Source organism: Aythya marila (assembly GCF_965140915.1).
Source record: "Aythya marila genome assembly, chromosome: 5".
Classification (NCBI taxonomy): Eukaryota; Metazoa; Chordata; class Aves; order Anseriformes; family Anatidae; genus Aythya; species Aythya marila.
Window position 1 is genome coordinate 31,557,717 of NC_139046.1, and position 15,810 is coordinate 31,573,526.

Genomic DNA, 15,810 nt, shown 5'->3' on the forward strand with positions numbered 1-15,810 from the left:
CATACCACAAGCCCTTACCAATTCATAAAAAACTTTCCTGCAGTAACATTATATAAAGATCTAATTTGGTTTTAATAGCAAAAGGGAAAAGGCAGTAGATTCTGCATTTATCTTGATCATCACTGTATCATTCTATGCATCTCACTAAATAAGGGACTGCAACTGCTTAAGCTATAAATGGAGTATAAAAACTTACGAGGGAGAAAGTAAAAAAAAAAAAAAAAAAAAGGAGAGAGAGAAGAGTTTAATATAGGGAATTAAATGGGGAAGCGTTAAGATGACACTAGCAAAGGAAGAGGTTTCAGAACCTCAAGAAAGTAATCTTGTCAGTGAAATGCATTAAAATGTATCTTTCAAAGGAGCTGGGAGAACAGTGTTCTTTCTAGCTCTTCTCAATCTTCAAGTTACATGAATCATACAGATATGGTATTTCTTTAATTTCTGTAAGGAGTCTAACCTTCCCGGTGAACCCAAGAAGACCTAGTCAGAGTCGCATACCACCCTTCTCACTCCCTGACAGATACGTGCTTGTGATATGTCTTCTCTCCAGAAGCTCCAAAAGTAGGTAGACTATCAATTTCTTAATTCATGTGTGCAGAAACAAAGCCATTACACCATGTGATGAATGTGAAAGAAACAAGCGAAGTATAGAAGATTTTATTTCAATTCAAGCAGTAACACTACTTTGTCTGAAGGGGAGGTAACAGCCTGCAAAAAGGATTCTTAGCCAATATACTCCAGCATACTTTCTGCAGCAGTTTTATGCTTCAGTGCTGTGTGGATCTAAATAAAGTGACAACCACCCCTGCGTGCAAGGATAAGATCCTGTATCTGCTATTGAACCATTCTAGGACTATATCTAAAGTATCAGACAGGAACTATTTTTCCTGGAGGCAATTTTAAGTTGAAGGTTTTTAAAAAAGAAAAAAAAAAAAAAAAAAAAAAAAAAAGGAAAGAAAGAACGAAAGAAAAAAGAAAAAAGAAAAGAAAAGCTGTTGAAAAGCACCAAAGAAAGCTGGGTCTCTAGAAAAAAAAGTGCCAATGATCCTGACTGAGCTTTCTGTTTGCTTCTCAATACATCAGGCCTGGAACAAGTTTCTCAGTGCAAAATTTCTCTAATTGGCTGGAAAGCATTTAAGGAAAAAATCTTTTTAATTAAAAACAGAGAACCAAAAAGACATGAAAGCCATGGGGGTTGGGAGAGGCATATGTTGACCTTATGAAGCTTCACAGCAGAACTCTGCAGGGGCTGTTTAAACTGAGAAAGCACAGTTTTAATTAAAGAGTCCTGAGGAACAGACAATTCAAAAGAGCAGGTCAGCTAGATTCCAAGAGGTCAATTTAAGCATAAGAGGAGGGAAAACAAGACTTCTGGTCATTTCGCCTTCCTCTGGGAGAAATCTGTTTCTAACCAAGCATTATGCTCTGTGTTTCTCAACACAGAAACTGGCTGTCCCTCTGACCACCTCCATGGGTGTTGTGTATCATCGGTAAGTGCTTATGGGATGGAAAAAATTTTGTCAAGTCCACCCCAGTTTCTTGACACCGGGTCACATTCTAAAATAAACCCAATTGTATTTTTTCCCCAGTGCATGGAATCCCAGATATGCTTATGCATACTTGAAAACAAAACTCTGAACTTTGCTAAGCTTTGAAAAACAGTGGGAAACCCTGTCAAAACCAGATCCGTTACATTGAAATCCTCCTCCTTTTTCTTTTCCTAAACTTTTTCTTTACTTTTTGAAGTGTGCTATGTTGCTAACACAGTTAGTGAAGCTAGTGATTTTTCCTTGCTATTTGGAGACAAACTGAAAAATAAATCCAGTCTCCAAACAGAACGCATGAGCAACGTCACTAGAACTGATCAAGTATCAGGGCTAACATACAAAATCCTAATATAAAAGGTGCTTCATTTCTCCAAGAAGAACTAGATGCCTTTAATTCAAAAGGATAAGGAATTAAGCAGAAGGGTAGTATCTACAGGCTGCCAAGGGAAACAATAATTTTAGTTCATTTCAATTAGTGTATATAGGGTTCTGCACATGCACTGATTCTGAGTATTGCTCCTGTTCAGATCTCTCTTATTGACCCTTTGAGAACTCATGGCTAGATGCATCTGCTTGGTGAACAAAGTGCACCAAAATCAAGACATGCTTATTTCAAGAATTATAGATCAAGTAATAAATCCTACAGGGAGAATTTCACTGCATTGAGCAGAAGCAATTAGCAGCCAGATTAGTTGGTCAGTTCACTCATTTGTGAAATAGTCTGCTTTTCTAAAATCCCAATTAAATTCTCAGAACTGGGAATTTTTATTTATTTCTTAAGATTTTTATACACTTAGGAATCACATTGTCTCATAGGCATCTTTAATCCTATTGTCTCCTGCTTCATCCAGAGTGCAAACTTTGATGCAAGTTCTTGTTTGCGTTGATCTACATCCTCAGAGCCGGCATTTATGCAGTTTGTACCCACCACAAATGGAGAAAACTAAGAAAAAGCCATCCACTTGCTTCTAAAACAGAAATTCAGGTCTGGCATGAAACTGAAAAGAATCGAAAGGGATGACTGGCACCAAACACATTTGTGGCAAAGGAATGAACAACAACAGAAACTTTCCATTCACCTGACACAGTGCACCAATTGTAGAGAGACACTAGTTCCCTTCTCAAAAGCTATATTCCAGGATATCTGGAGCAATACTGCTTCTAATTCCAGAACTGGCAGGTTGTTTGCCCTGTCATCAGTTGCATGGTGTAGGATTACCATAAACAAAATTTCTGAACAGGACTCTTAACTTTTCTACCTCTTGTACATAATTAAGTTAAAATTGTCCTAATTGTATCAATGTAAAATGACATGCTGTAGCAACAAACTGTCTTTAGGTAGAGTTATGATTCCATGCAAACTCATAACTACGTTTCTTTGATATATACGTGCAGTCTTGCATTCTCTTTCAGTGATCATAAAGAAACAACTAATTTCTGGAATAATCTAATTCGAAGACACTCTGACAGCCATGCTTCTAAGGAAAGCTCCAAGCTGGGAGTCTTACTTGCTTTGGTTATCACTTAAATTTGACTTTTTCTATTGTAACAAGACATATTTTGTAGTTTGGATCACCGAACTAACTTCTGATTGCTGTCATTTGTTGTATAACATTATTTCTTCCTGCATTCACCCCCAAAACATCTTATTTCTGATAAATATATCCAAGTCTAGCCTACACGTGAGAGTGGTAACAATCATCTTTCATCTGCCATGTTACAGAGGTTAGGTGGCAGCTGCTTCTTAGTAAATTGAGTTTAGTGCTTAAGAGACCATGGATGTTCTGAGTTCTCTTATGCACAAGTGTAGTATTTTGATTGCAGATACAGAGTAATTCCTTTAAGAAATGAATGCCTGCTACATGATGCATTAGGGACAATAAGCTCAGAGCAAGTAAAACTAAAATGAATAAAAGCAAGGTTCGAGATTGTAATTACTGATATCAAACCAGAGAAGTTGGACTGAATGGCTGAAAATCTTGTCAGCAACTTCTCTAAAATTGATTAATTTCTACCTCTAATTAACTTAAAAAGGAAACATATATAAACAATGTATAAATATACAGGTAAACATGTTGTATTTGCTTAGACTAAGAAATACAGCCACTGGACTTTGAAGTCAGAAAAATATATCCTAAGCTTTTTTAAAACCATAACCAGAGTATAGTAGCATTCACCTGAGCTTTTGTTCTTATGGTCCTCCCTTTCCTTTCAAAGTACCTTGGTGGTTACATTTTCATCCAAGACCTTTTCCATATTCACATAAAACTGCTCCAAGTATTGACTTATTATGTAGTCAAAGCTTTTTGTTTCTTTCTAACAAATTCAATTACCTTTCATCTGGCCAGATCGGATGTTAGATAGACAAAGTGTGGTGAGAACTTGCATTGGAAATACAACAATTGGTACCTTCCATCACATAGCTTCTCAGTTTGTCAACAAGGTTCACCACTGACAAGCTGCAGTTCTGGTGGATGACTTCTTCACTGTCATCTCTCAACTCTACTACAGAAACCTGTTCCAGGAATCTGTACTCTATCTTTCCTGACCAAGACCTGACCTTACATCATAGATGTCTTCATGGCATACTCATTAGATTAGTACCATACAATTTACCTGGTATCTTAAAGGTGTTATCCTTAAACCAAAATAAATGATTTAGAACATAACAGAACTATGACTAGCAAGAAGGTGTTACAGACAGCATACCTAGTCACCTCAGTAGCTAATTACAGATTTTGTCATGTTAACTACAATTGTCAAATTTCAAAGGATCTAAAACAGATATGTCAAAAGACATCTCCTTATTTATACTCTTGGAAACTGTTCATCATAATCAGAAACCTTGCAAAGCTTAGCTAGAAGTTGAGTATTTATCTGTATGTACAAAGATGGTTCTAGTCTTCCCTGCTACAAGAAGTGAGGCTGAATAGCTTGAAACAACTGAGGCTCATAGTCAAAAAGAAACCAAAAAGCAAAAAACAAAACAGACAAACAAACAAAAAAAAACAAACACCACTAAAATTCATATTTGTACAACAACATTTAGTATGTTTGCTTAAAATTTTGAACTAAAAACCAAACCAAAACTTAATTTTAGTTGCATGTAGTTACATGAGTTTATTTTGAACTCTGGCCAGTTCTCCAATACCTAATCTACAGTGTACAGCATAAGAATAGCTAGACAAGATAGTACAGTGCTGAATGGTTATTTTGGCATTGAATCTTTTTCCTTGTGGGTGGGGTTGGGGAAGAGGTCACACAGCTGTCAGTGGTCCCTGTTCCATACTCATCAGGGTCCTGTAATGTGATCTAGGAGATGTTCCAGGACTAGCTCAGGCACAGCTTAGGTGCCCGTGTTCACCACCCTACAGCCCAACACCACTGTAACTCCTACCTCCTGCAGAGCTCATGGTCAAAGCACTGGGCATTTAGTGCTCTCAGTCTGAATACAGAGTAGGAAGCATATCTCCACAACTGCTATCCCACTCCCATCCACTGATGCCCAGCACTTTTTTTTTCTTTGCATCCCCGTGCATAGTCCCACAAATGTCCTCCCTCTGGTCTGTTGTTGCTCAACACGCTGTTCTGTAATGGAAGGAGCACAGGCAACAAGGTGCCCCTATACTAATTTTCACATATTCCACAGGGTACTGTGATGATGTTTCCCTTTTTACAGCATTAGAACATTCAGCCAGTGTGCAGTGTCAGTATTTGTATTGCACTAATAGCCTAGCTAACAATTTTGATGTCAATATAACAAGATATCAGCAGATGCTGGAATACTTGCCTCCGTTCTTCCCCACCGTTCGGAAACATCTCCAGAAGGTCCGAAGAAAAGATGCTCTGTTATGAGGGGTAGCTTGGACAAAGCTGAACTCACGGAACAAAATGTGTGTTCCTTGACGCACACTGTTAAAACTGTGGAGATAAAGTAAAAACAACAAAACGTTAGAAAGCTGAACCAATGTGAATGTTCTGGGGCCAGCTGGAACAGTAGCAAAAAACCACTGGCAGTTATATTTTGTGAAACCAAATCTCTAAAGCTTATATCCATCTGTTCTCTAGAGAGAAGACTATTTGCAAAAACCACACATTGAAACTTAATTATAGGAATTAAGGGTTTGTCAAAGTAAAATTCATTCTAAAGAATCCCAGCAAGGGGTGTCCAAGAGCCACTTAAATTCTTGAGACCAATCCACTGGAAAATGAGTGGCTAAGAGTTACTGTTGTTTGTCTGACCAGAAGATGCCTTTTCTTTTAGCACCATTTGAATTTCACTGCTATTCTCACCAGTTTTCCCCGAAGCCACAAAATAACAACAAAAAACTTCTTCAACAGAAGTCTCAAGATTTTATTTCTAGGTTACTTGACTGAGACATGACTGTACTGAATGTATAAAATCTGCTTTAGTTGTCATGAAAACTAGACTGGCACCTCCCTAAATAGCTCTTTGCACCAGTGCATTTTGAAAATAGTAGCTGGTCATTACGATGGAGAGTCAATTTGATATTCAAAGTCTTGGATTTTAGTACAAATTTCTCATATTTGACTTGTAAGCACTTCAGGCTAACTTCTTATGGCAAACATTTGTCTTAAAAAGGTTTCTCTGAAGTGTAAGAAGCTCTCCTTTGGGTATGGTGGAGCTCAGCATGTAAGAACAATAGAAATGCAAATACAAACATTATATACCAAAGGTACAATGACAGGGTTGCCTCAAAGATGGATTTTGCGCATTTCTCTCTGAATCATGCAAGTGGGACAAAAGCTTTCAAACACTCCAGAGAGATCATTAAAAACATTCACATGGGACAGCAGCTTAACTTGCCTGCACAGTGGAGAATTAATGAAAAGATACAAGCTTATCTTTCATCACAGCAGAACCTCTCCGTAGGTAGCATCTCCGCAACAGAAAAAATCCAGTGGTCAGTGGGAGCCCATTCAGTTTGCAATTTTAAAATCATCTTACATATAACTAGTTTCAATCACCTTTTTATGCTGCCTAGCATAGAAAAGGGCCTCACATTTCAGAGAGAATTATACCAGAGATAGCAAAAATTAAAGCCATATTATCAGTTTAGGGGGATGGGAGGGTGGAGTGGTTGTAGCCCTCCTATTCTGAAGGGAATGCAACTCACATAAAATAAGTACAACCACATTATGATTAAAAAACACTCATCCTTGAATCCTGGAAATCAGGAACACTTTTTTTTTCTGTAAATATCATGAACAAATTGATTATTTCACATTTATGAAGCCTCACTCATGTACCTGTGCTGTGCAAGCCAGTGAAAAGCACAGGCATCGTAGCAAAAGATTTAAGTAAATAAGTAGAACCTGTGTCTGATCAAAATATCCCAAAATTAGAGGAAAGGGCTCCCATGACTATCACTGTAAGTGAAGAATATTCACTACAAAGTGTTATAGCTCATTATTTAGAGGGAAGAAGTACAGAGGAAGGGAAAGAAACTTGCTTTAAATCCCACAAAGCAACTGTGACAAAGCTGGAAATGGCATTTCAGATCATCTCATCCCAAACCACAACCTATAAGACTTTTTTGATTTCTTATTTGCATTGTTTTGTTGATGATTTGACAGCCTGATGGAAAAAAAAGAAGGGTACAAATGAAAAAGAAGCAGCTTGGTGTAATTGAAGAAGGCAGCTTTCAGAAAGATGACACGTAAGGGAGATATATAGGAAGAGGAAAAAAAGATGAAGGCAAGAGTACGGTTGTACAGACCCCTGAGGGAACGAGAAAGAATACTCAAAAGTTTAAATCTGAGAAAGAAATAGGGGGAGGTTAGCTGCACGATGATTTATCTAAATGTACCCAAGTTATATTGCTCAGAATAACTACAGTACCTACACCAGCTGGAAGCAAATCCTGGCACATCTATAAGGGAAAGTTCCAGACATGAAGCTAACATACTATTAGCTCACAGCAGACAGCTCTGCTATATTACTCCTTAGTCCTAATAAGAGAAAACTCAAGGCACTTGGATTTTCAGCACGGGATGGCTCTAAAGCTAGCAGGCAGAAGGGAATGATATCGTTTGTTGTTGCTTACTCGGCTATAAGAGTGGGTGGATATGTTGGAACACAGCACACCTGCGTGTACTGACAGCCAAGTGCCGTCAGCTAGTTGAGAGAAGAGGTCCATTGCTTCTTTCGTTCCTCATTTCTTGCAATAACATTTCATTTAACTATACAATGAGAGGATTTTGCCCCAAAAGCTCAAGTCTGCAACCACAGGAGTTAGTGTTATCTCCGTTAAGATGCTGCATTTCAGTAATTACTTTATACATTCTTTTTTTATAGTTTGCAAGTGCTCAGCTCAAAGGAGAGCACCACCTCCTGCAGCCCACGGTGGAGCTATCCAGCAAGCAGCCCACTGAGATCAACAGGTCTGGTCTCAGGCAGGGTCAACACCGCTACCAGGGACAGGAATTTTAAACATATTTTAAACATATTTTATAATACTTAGAGTATTTATTTTATAGTGGGTAGAGGGGCAGTATAAATCTAACTCTGGCACCTTTTCCATAAGGATCACCCAGAGATGAAGTTATCATTCATGTGGCAAGTAGCAATGGCCTGCAGGTAAACTCTGCTGAAAGCAAAAGGAATGGTGACTACCAAAACCTACTGCAGTTATTTCAACTGCATGTCTGCAGTGTGACCAACACATTACCTTTGATTCTAATATACACTTGAACAGATGTCTTTTCCAGTTTCTTTTGAACACAGGAATAAAAGAAGCTGCCCTCCCAGAGGAATGGTTTAAGTAAGCAAGATATCAACTGCAAGGCAACAAACTTAGCTCAAAGATTTTCAGCAAGTTTAACAGCTGCTGAGGTTCCTCCCTTAGGATTGCTCAGTCTTTTCCTCTATCTGTCCTCCTCTCATGGAACAATTCATACCCTCAGCAAAGTCAGGTGGCCATAGCTCAGCAGCACATTGTGCAGGAGAAAGACCTACAAACTAGGCTATCTTTACAAGCTGTTAGTTTGTCCTCATTCATTTGAAAGCGGGCTTGTGAACCTAGAAATACAAGCTGGGAAAATAACTCCTCACTTATCTGGTTACCTCCTCCTTTCCCCGCTTTCAGGCATTCAGCGTGGCCATTTGCAGAGAATCCTCCTAGAAGGAAGCTTAGAAAGTTTCAAAGTCTTCAACTGCAGAACTAATGGCTGTCTTGGCCCTCTACCTTACCAGTAAACAGTGTAGACAAATAAGAACACTACCAGAAGTTATTAATGACACGATTATGTTTGTCTGAAATAAAAAATGAGACCAGGCAGTGAGTTGAATATTAACACCAGTTTACTGCAGACACTCATATTTCACACAAGAATTGTTACACAACAAGGTACTGTGCTAAGCTTCTCATTCACTTAAGAGAATATTCTGGGGAAAGATGAGACAGGTTTAAAGCAAGGTTCTTGCTCAATGGGAAACTTTGAAAATTTGAAGAAGGTTTTGCAGCAGGGACCTAAAGGTCTTCCTTTTTCACTCTTTTCCATCATGTGCCCTAGAGCAGCCAACCCAAGGAATCAAATCTCTTCCGATGCCTCTGCTGAGAAAGCTGCATCTTGCAGCACACCCAGTCCATGCTTGGGGGATGGCACGTGCATGGGAGAAGAAGAAAAAAGTTTTGGGAAGAGACTGATAAAACAACCCCAGCTCTCAGAAACGGCTGTGCTGGGAACCCTCGCACTCAGGTGCTGCTTCTCCAAACAGAGCTGCTTTCAGTAAGGCTTTGTCTTTTGTGTAATTACATTTCGGCAACTTGCCAGAGTTCAGAAACTTTCAAGCACTCTTTTCAAACCTTTGGACTTCTAAATAGATTGTAAAAGTCCCAGGATGCTATGGTAACATCCCAATTGAAACCCACTGCAGTAGTTAGCCTCTGCCTGCTGAACTCGGGCAAAGCCAAACATGCACAATGCAGAGAGAGCCCCGTGCCCTGCAAAGGACAGAAGTTTGCCAGCGCCCCGCTGTCCCCCTAGCAGGTGCCACCTTTGGTTACTGAATGAGTTCTCAGGCCCCCTTCTCTACTAAAGCAAGGAACAGGGACCGTTATTCCTTAGCTTACACCATACTGCTTTCATTTTCCACCAAGAGCATGATGAAGGAGGAAAAGCTCACTTTGCTGGCTTATGCTGCTTCTGCAGAGGACTTGATGTCAATGCTGTGGGTATTTCAGGGTTCATTTTTCTTGAAACACACTTTGGACTGGCTCTGGTTTGGTCTCCTGGACCGCATGCTCATTTGCAGTTGGAACACATCTTTCAGTTTAGTTCATCTGAAAGGAACCCAGGTCACGAGCTCCAAGTCTGCTTCATGGTGTGAACCAAAGCACAGTAAGTAGGGATAATCAGGAGTATTAGGATTAGAAACTACGGTACAATGGGTAACAAAGAACTAGCTCTAGCAATAGAAAATACTGGAATTCAAAAGGCCTTAAAGCTCAGGCAATTTCTGTTGTTAAATAACTCATCCATGCACAAAGCATCGCGAAGCGACCAATCACACTTACCCAAGGTTTTGCTCCAAAATAGCAAAGTCAGGTTTACCTTGCCTGGAAAGAGCCCAGAGAGGGGAAACATTTAAAATAACGGGCATCACTGAGAAAAAAATCCCAGATATACTGCTACGATGAATAAAGTACTACTGAATGAGCATAGTTTAATGTAAGATTGCTGTTCCTTACCTATTTAAGTTTACTAGGCTACGTGCAAGATGCAGACCAATCATTGGATTATTTCTTTAGCTATCACTCTTGGAAGGTAGCAGAGAAATATCAGCATTCCTCAACGCAAAGCTGTTGTACCAAGTGCTTTGTGAAATTCCAGAGATACTAAGATTCAGGACAATGAAGTTAACCTAAAAGAAATCAACATCTTCCTCTAATGAAATTAACAGTGCTTTTTAGGCACTTCCTTTGAAATGTGTTAATGGTATTAAGGTGAAACAGATGCCGACAGTTATTCCTGATGGCTGACTTTAAGGAAAAAAATCCTTTTTTAACAACTGGGCAGATAGGAAATCATTAACACTTAACATTTTGGTGCGACTGGGTGATGTAACACTGCAAACAGACTTTGTGGGTTGTTTTTTTTTTGCAATCCATTCTGTCTCACCCACTCAAGTTTATTTCAGCTGAGAGGAGCGGAAAGAGAGAAAGGAGTGACACAAATGTTAGAGATTTGTTTTCAGGCTTTCTGGTGTAGGCTCAGGGATCTCTGTATTCATGGCAGCATTAGTACAGGTGGTACAGAGATTATCCCCAGTACCGTCTGAAAGGAAATGAAGCACAGCACCTGTGACACAGCTCAGATAGGCAGCAAACAGGCCTTCTTATGTTGCTTTGTATCAAATCAAACCCTCTGAGACCAGTCTACAGATTCTGGAGAAGGAAAGGATAAAAAGAGTTGCTGTGCTTGCTTTTTATTACCTGGAATCCCTTTATCTTTTTAGAGTCCCCTCCCTTGATTTTTCCTGTGCTAGGTCAGTAATTTAAGACCTTGAAGCTTTCAAATCAAAAGCTAAAATGACCTTACTGTGTTGAATTATTAGCCCAGGATTTAAAAACAAAAGCAGCAAATGGGGGCTGGGAGGGGAATCTCTTAAAACAGAGGCCTTTTGATCAGAGCAGCATCCTGCAGTTTGCTGTAACTCAAGCTGGCCATTCTTACAGAGCAGGAATTAAGGACTCCCCCTGCCAGGCAGGGCCCTATTAAAACACAATAGCTGCTTGAAAAGAGTAAGGCAAGCTGATATGGATATAATAGGCCACATATTGAGGCCCCTTTCTGCTTTGAAATAAAGCCGCTGCTTAGAGTTATGAGCTGGGAAATCTAGTATTTGGGAAGATGGGAAGGGCGTACAATGGCAGGCTGTAAATAGCCGTGCAGAAGCCCTCCAAGGTGCTTAAGGAAAAAGTAAGGAAGCCTTCAGAGATAAGCATCAATCACCACGAGTTGCTTTTTCAGTCTGATCAGGTAATTTCAGACCACATGGTGCTTCAGTGAGCCTAGAAAGGTCTTGCTGGTATAAATGGAGGTTTAGTTTTTAGGGCAGAATACAAAAACACAGCGTGTTGCCCACTGCAGAGACGGCTGCATGAATGCTGTTAGAACAGGTTTTAAGGAGATCACGAAGTTGCTACTCAGCTTCCCTCAAAAACCCTTGCCCTCCTTGTACCTCAACATTAAATAATTAAATAAGTAAAATGCAGAATTATAACTACACCAAGGAAGGTGCTAACTCTCCAGCTAATGTGGTTAGTATTTGTTCAAACTCGTCTAGGTAGACATTTCTTGGGAAGAAGAGGCCTCTGTATTGAACTGCTCAATAACCTTCGCTATGCAGATGGCATGGGAGATTCAAGCCTTCAATAAGCATTGCTAACACCATGAACTCCATTCTTTGCCTTCCTTTATTTACGCGGATATATTGTTGCTCTACCTGTCACACTGCGGAATTGATTCACGGTCTCTGAGATGCTACAGCAACCGTTAAGGGAACTGGGGGCAAGGGTGAGAGAATGGCACAAGGAAAAGAAACCATTAAAAATGCAAGCATCACAAGGTAGCAGTCGGATTACTTCCAGCCTAACAAGTCTGGAAGTTGCTACGGAATTGACAGTGGCTGGAGATGGAACTTGATACCAAAAAGTCAATGTCCACTGAAAGAGGAGTGTGAATTTGAGAATCGCTGAATGACTGAACCCATCTCGTACCATTGAGATCAAAGTAAAGGCAAACTGGCTTCTCAGAAAGGTGAGGGCCTGCTTGCTCCACTCTGCACAGTCTCCTGTAGGTCATATTGCCAGACAGTTCAAGACAGCTCTGTTATAATAAATCAGACTTTTAATTAGTTTAAAAGATATCAGTACAATCGCATTATGATGGTGATGATCCACAAACCACTGAAACAAAACCTCACGACTGTTTTAAAAGGAGATTCAATGCTGCATGGTTCTGCCATGCGTGCAGCTCCAATATTTGCTTTTTTCAGTCTTGGTCAGAATGGAGAAATTTAGAAGGAACAAAACCAACAACCAGTATTCCCTCACCTGATTCAGTCGCACTGGCAAGAACCACAGCACATCAGAGACTGAGCAGCTTCCAGGATTTCCATCACGGCAACGAATGAACACTGCCAGAATTCCTCAGCAGAGATGAAGCTTCATCATTTTACGTTAATGTTAGGTCTGCATTTAGAGATTGCTGAGCTAAACCACTTTATGCCCACTGCTTGGCTGTAGCATTGACGAGCTACTGTTTGTCCAATTTATTTGATGAAATGCAATGGGATTCATTTTGTCAGACATGAGATTACTGCAAGTCTCTGAGGCTAACGTTCTGGAATCTGTATGGTTTCAACACTACACAACAGCACAAAATCTCAGGTTTACTATTTTTAAAAAGGAGAGAAAAGGAAACTAACTAGAAGAACTATAAGGCTTTCAGCTGTCTGCTATTCTTGGGAATGCAGAGACATTTAAGGGATTTTACCTTGTAAAGGATACAGAATCCTATAATAGGATCTTGTTGCATCCCATGCTGTAGGCATTTGCTGATTTTTACAGCTTGGTATAACCAGTTTATGAGAAATTTTACATTTGTTGGCCATGTTCTTAGCAAGACAATTGGAAATGCTCCTCAAATTTTCCTCTAACACCACAACATTTTACAGCCTAAGAACAAACACAAAACTTCTTCCAATATCCCCAAGACAATAAATGCCTAAATTCTGTTCCATCTTTTCTTAAAGATCTTTCCAGGACAGATAAAACATTCCTCAAACTTACATTACTTTATTCTACTTTAATACAAAGTCTTGTAAGTTTAAATGGATGGAAGCCAAACATTCTTCTGAAATTGATCTCCCATTTGCACATAGTCTAGATTCATGCCAAAATGCTTCATTAAAACTAGAACAAAACCAAATGAGGTTGTAATACAGGGAAAGGTATAGTTAATACTGAAGCCATCATGTATGCAACAGTGGTTTTCTTACAGTTTGAGACATCAAAAACTGTTTTGGAGGAACTAGTGTGTTCCAAAAAATTTCCTTACAGAAAAGGAAGAGACTATGACATGTAAATTCCTAAAAAGAAAAAAGAGTATAGTAAAATGAAGTTACCCATGGGTACTAAGCTTCCTCCATTATTATGCTTTTCCAGAGCTCCTATTTTCTCCTGCATTTCTACTGAATCCCCAGTGCCAATTACACATTACTAAAACAGTTCTCTTCAAAACATTTACAGAAGCTGCAGGAAATCCAATCCTTACGGCAAGTGACCAAGCATGACAAGAGATTACTCTTTTATATACACATTGCAGATTGTAAGCAAAAGACTGTAAATAGACCCACTACATCTGTTGTGGATAAGTCACTATTTGCCTCTTTTTCCAATATATTCCAACCCAGAGTGACTCAGCAAGCACAAATAAGCCATTTTCCAGAATGATGGAGAAAGATGTTTTTCAAAGTGATCTCAGCATTGAGTGTTTACTTTGCATTACAGAAAGCTCTGCTCCAGAGCTTCCCTCGGTGGAAGACAGACAATATACGATTCTGACTCGAGGGCCCTCTCACTTCTGCAAGAATTCAGACTAAAGCAGAGCAGAAATATGTGATCAGAAATGCAAGAACAGGGAGAAGGAAGTAAGCGTCAAATACCACAGATATAAAAAACAAACAAACAAACAAACAAAAAAAAAAACACAAAACAGTAGACAGTTGGAGAAAATAAAATGAAACAAAAGACCCTGTAGCGTCCCAAAAGTAACACAACGATCATCTATAAAATACCCAACTGATGAAATAAGTTATGGCGAAATGACCCCAAAGAACTCATGTACAGGAGTTTCCCTAAAGATGTTCTTAGGAACTGCAATGACTTACACATCTATTTTGTTGCACTGCCAAATGCAGACAGCAGGGGTGGACCAGGGAGTAGGAAAACTGTATCACAAACCAAATAGATCAAGTTAAAATTACTTCTGGTACCTTCTAATCCACATGAGAGTGATCAGTTTTCAGCATATTGCAGGATCTCATCCTTTTCAATTACTCCCTAAATTATTCAAACTGTTCCAAGAATAAATTTATACATTCAACGTATCTTAACAACAGCCTGATATTAACTTCCAGCTGGGATCATGCATGTGTGTCCAAATTTGCATTAGTAACATTAACAACTACACCAAAAACTAATAAAAATTTGGAAGCATAAGCAGAATTATTACCTAAAGCTAGACAGAGGAAAATACATTCAAACCTAGCCCAGAGAAACAGCATAAACATAGCTAACTCAGATACACATCATCCTACCACTTACACCATTTGCCAGGTTTCTGGAGTTCACCTTTTGGAAAATTTCAGATGTCTGTTTTTCAGGCTCATTAGCTATCAACACTGCTTATATGCAATTAGGTTTAATGATCATTGAAGGCATCTCAGCTCTATGGCAAACGTGTTGCCTTTCAGCATTCAAGGTTATAAGAAGGCATACAGATACACCCAGCTATATAAAGGTCTTCTATCAGGCAGTCAGACCACATGTGCTGCAACATGTAGTTTCCACGATGTAAAGCAATAGTAAAGAAGCAAAGACTGCACTGATACACAGTGAATGCCTCCTGGAAGCATCACAATCTGACCACACTGCATATGAAAGATGCAATTGCTCCCCTTCAGACAGCAAGAGCAGAGTGCAGCTCGGCTATTTAGAAGGGGAGGCTTACCTGTAGAGAACTACCCTGTGCTGCCACTGCGCTGATATCAAGTGCTAACGTTCCTATGTTATGGCACGTTTTCTAGATTCTGCTGTCATCAAAACAGTATTATAAGTTTCCTGAGTGGAATGTATTATCATACGCAGCATCAAACATAAACGTTGCCTTCTATGTTCAATGCTATGTTGCTCTTCTGACTGCAAACTTCATCTGTTTGTCCTGCTTACCAAACATCCTCTTTATGATATTTCCCCCCCTCTTTCTTTGCAAGGGTTTGGATTCATCCAAGCGTCTCCTCACTTTTAAGATTCTCAACTATGTGGGAAAAAAAAAGTTATATTTTTGAATATATTGGCAACTGGTACAAGCTTCAGTGGGAATCGGTGTGTTATTCCCATTAATATATGCATTTTTTCCAGCTGTTTACTCAACAGCAGCCATCCCAATCAGCATACTTGTCAGGCTAGGACTTGTTGCAATGTTTGTTGCAAAGAAACAACTCTGGGAAAAC

The 15,810-nt window shown here is 39.4% G+C and overlaps 1 protein-coding gene across 4 annotated transcripts in view; it reads right to left on the minus strand.

Moving 5' to 3' along the window:
* CSTPP1 (centriolar satellite-associated tubulin polyglutamylase complex regulator 1) overlaps positions 1-15,810 on the minus strand; it is a 93,650-nt gene that overhangs the window by 62,385 nt on the left and 15,455 nt on the right. For all 4 annotated transcript variants that reach the window (XR_014317624.1, XM_082761821.1, XM_082761822.1 and 1 more), the window contains exon 3: positions 5,338-5,468. Coding sequence is in view for 3 of the 4 variants with exons in the window: in XM_082761821.1 (XP_082617947.1) it covers positions 5,338-5,468 (131 nt within the window). In the remaining variant the exon portion in view is untranslated. The remainder of the gene's footprint in view (positions 1-5,337; positions 5,469-15,810) is intronic.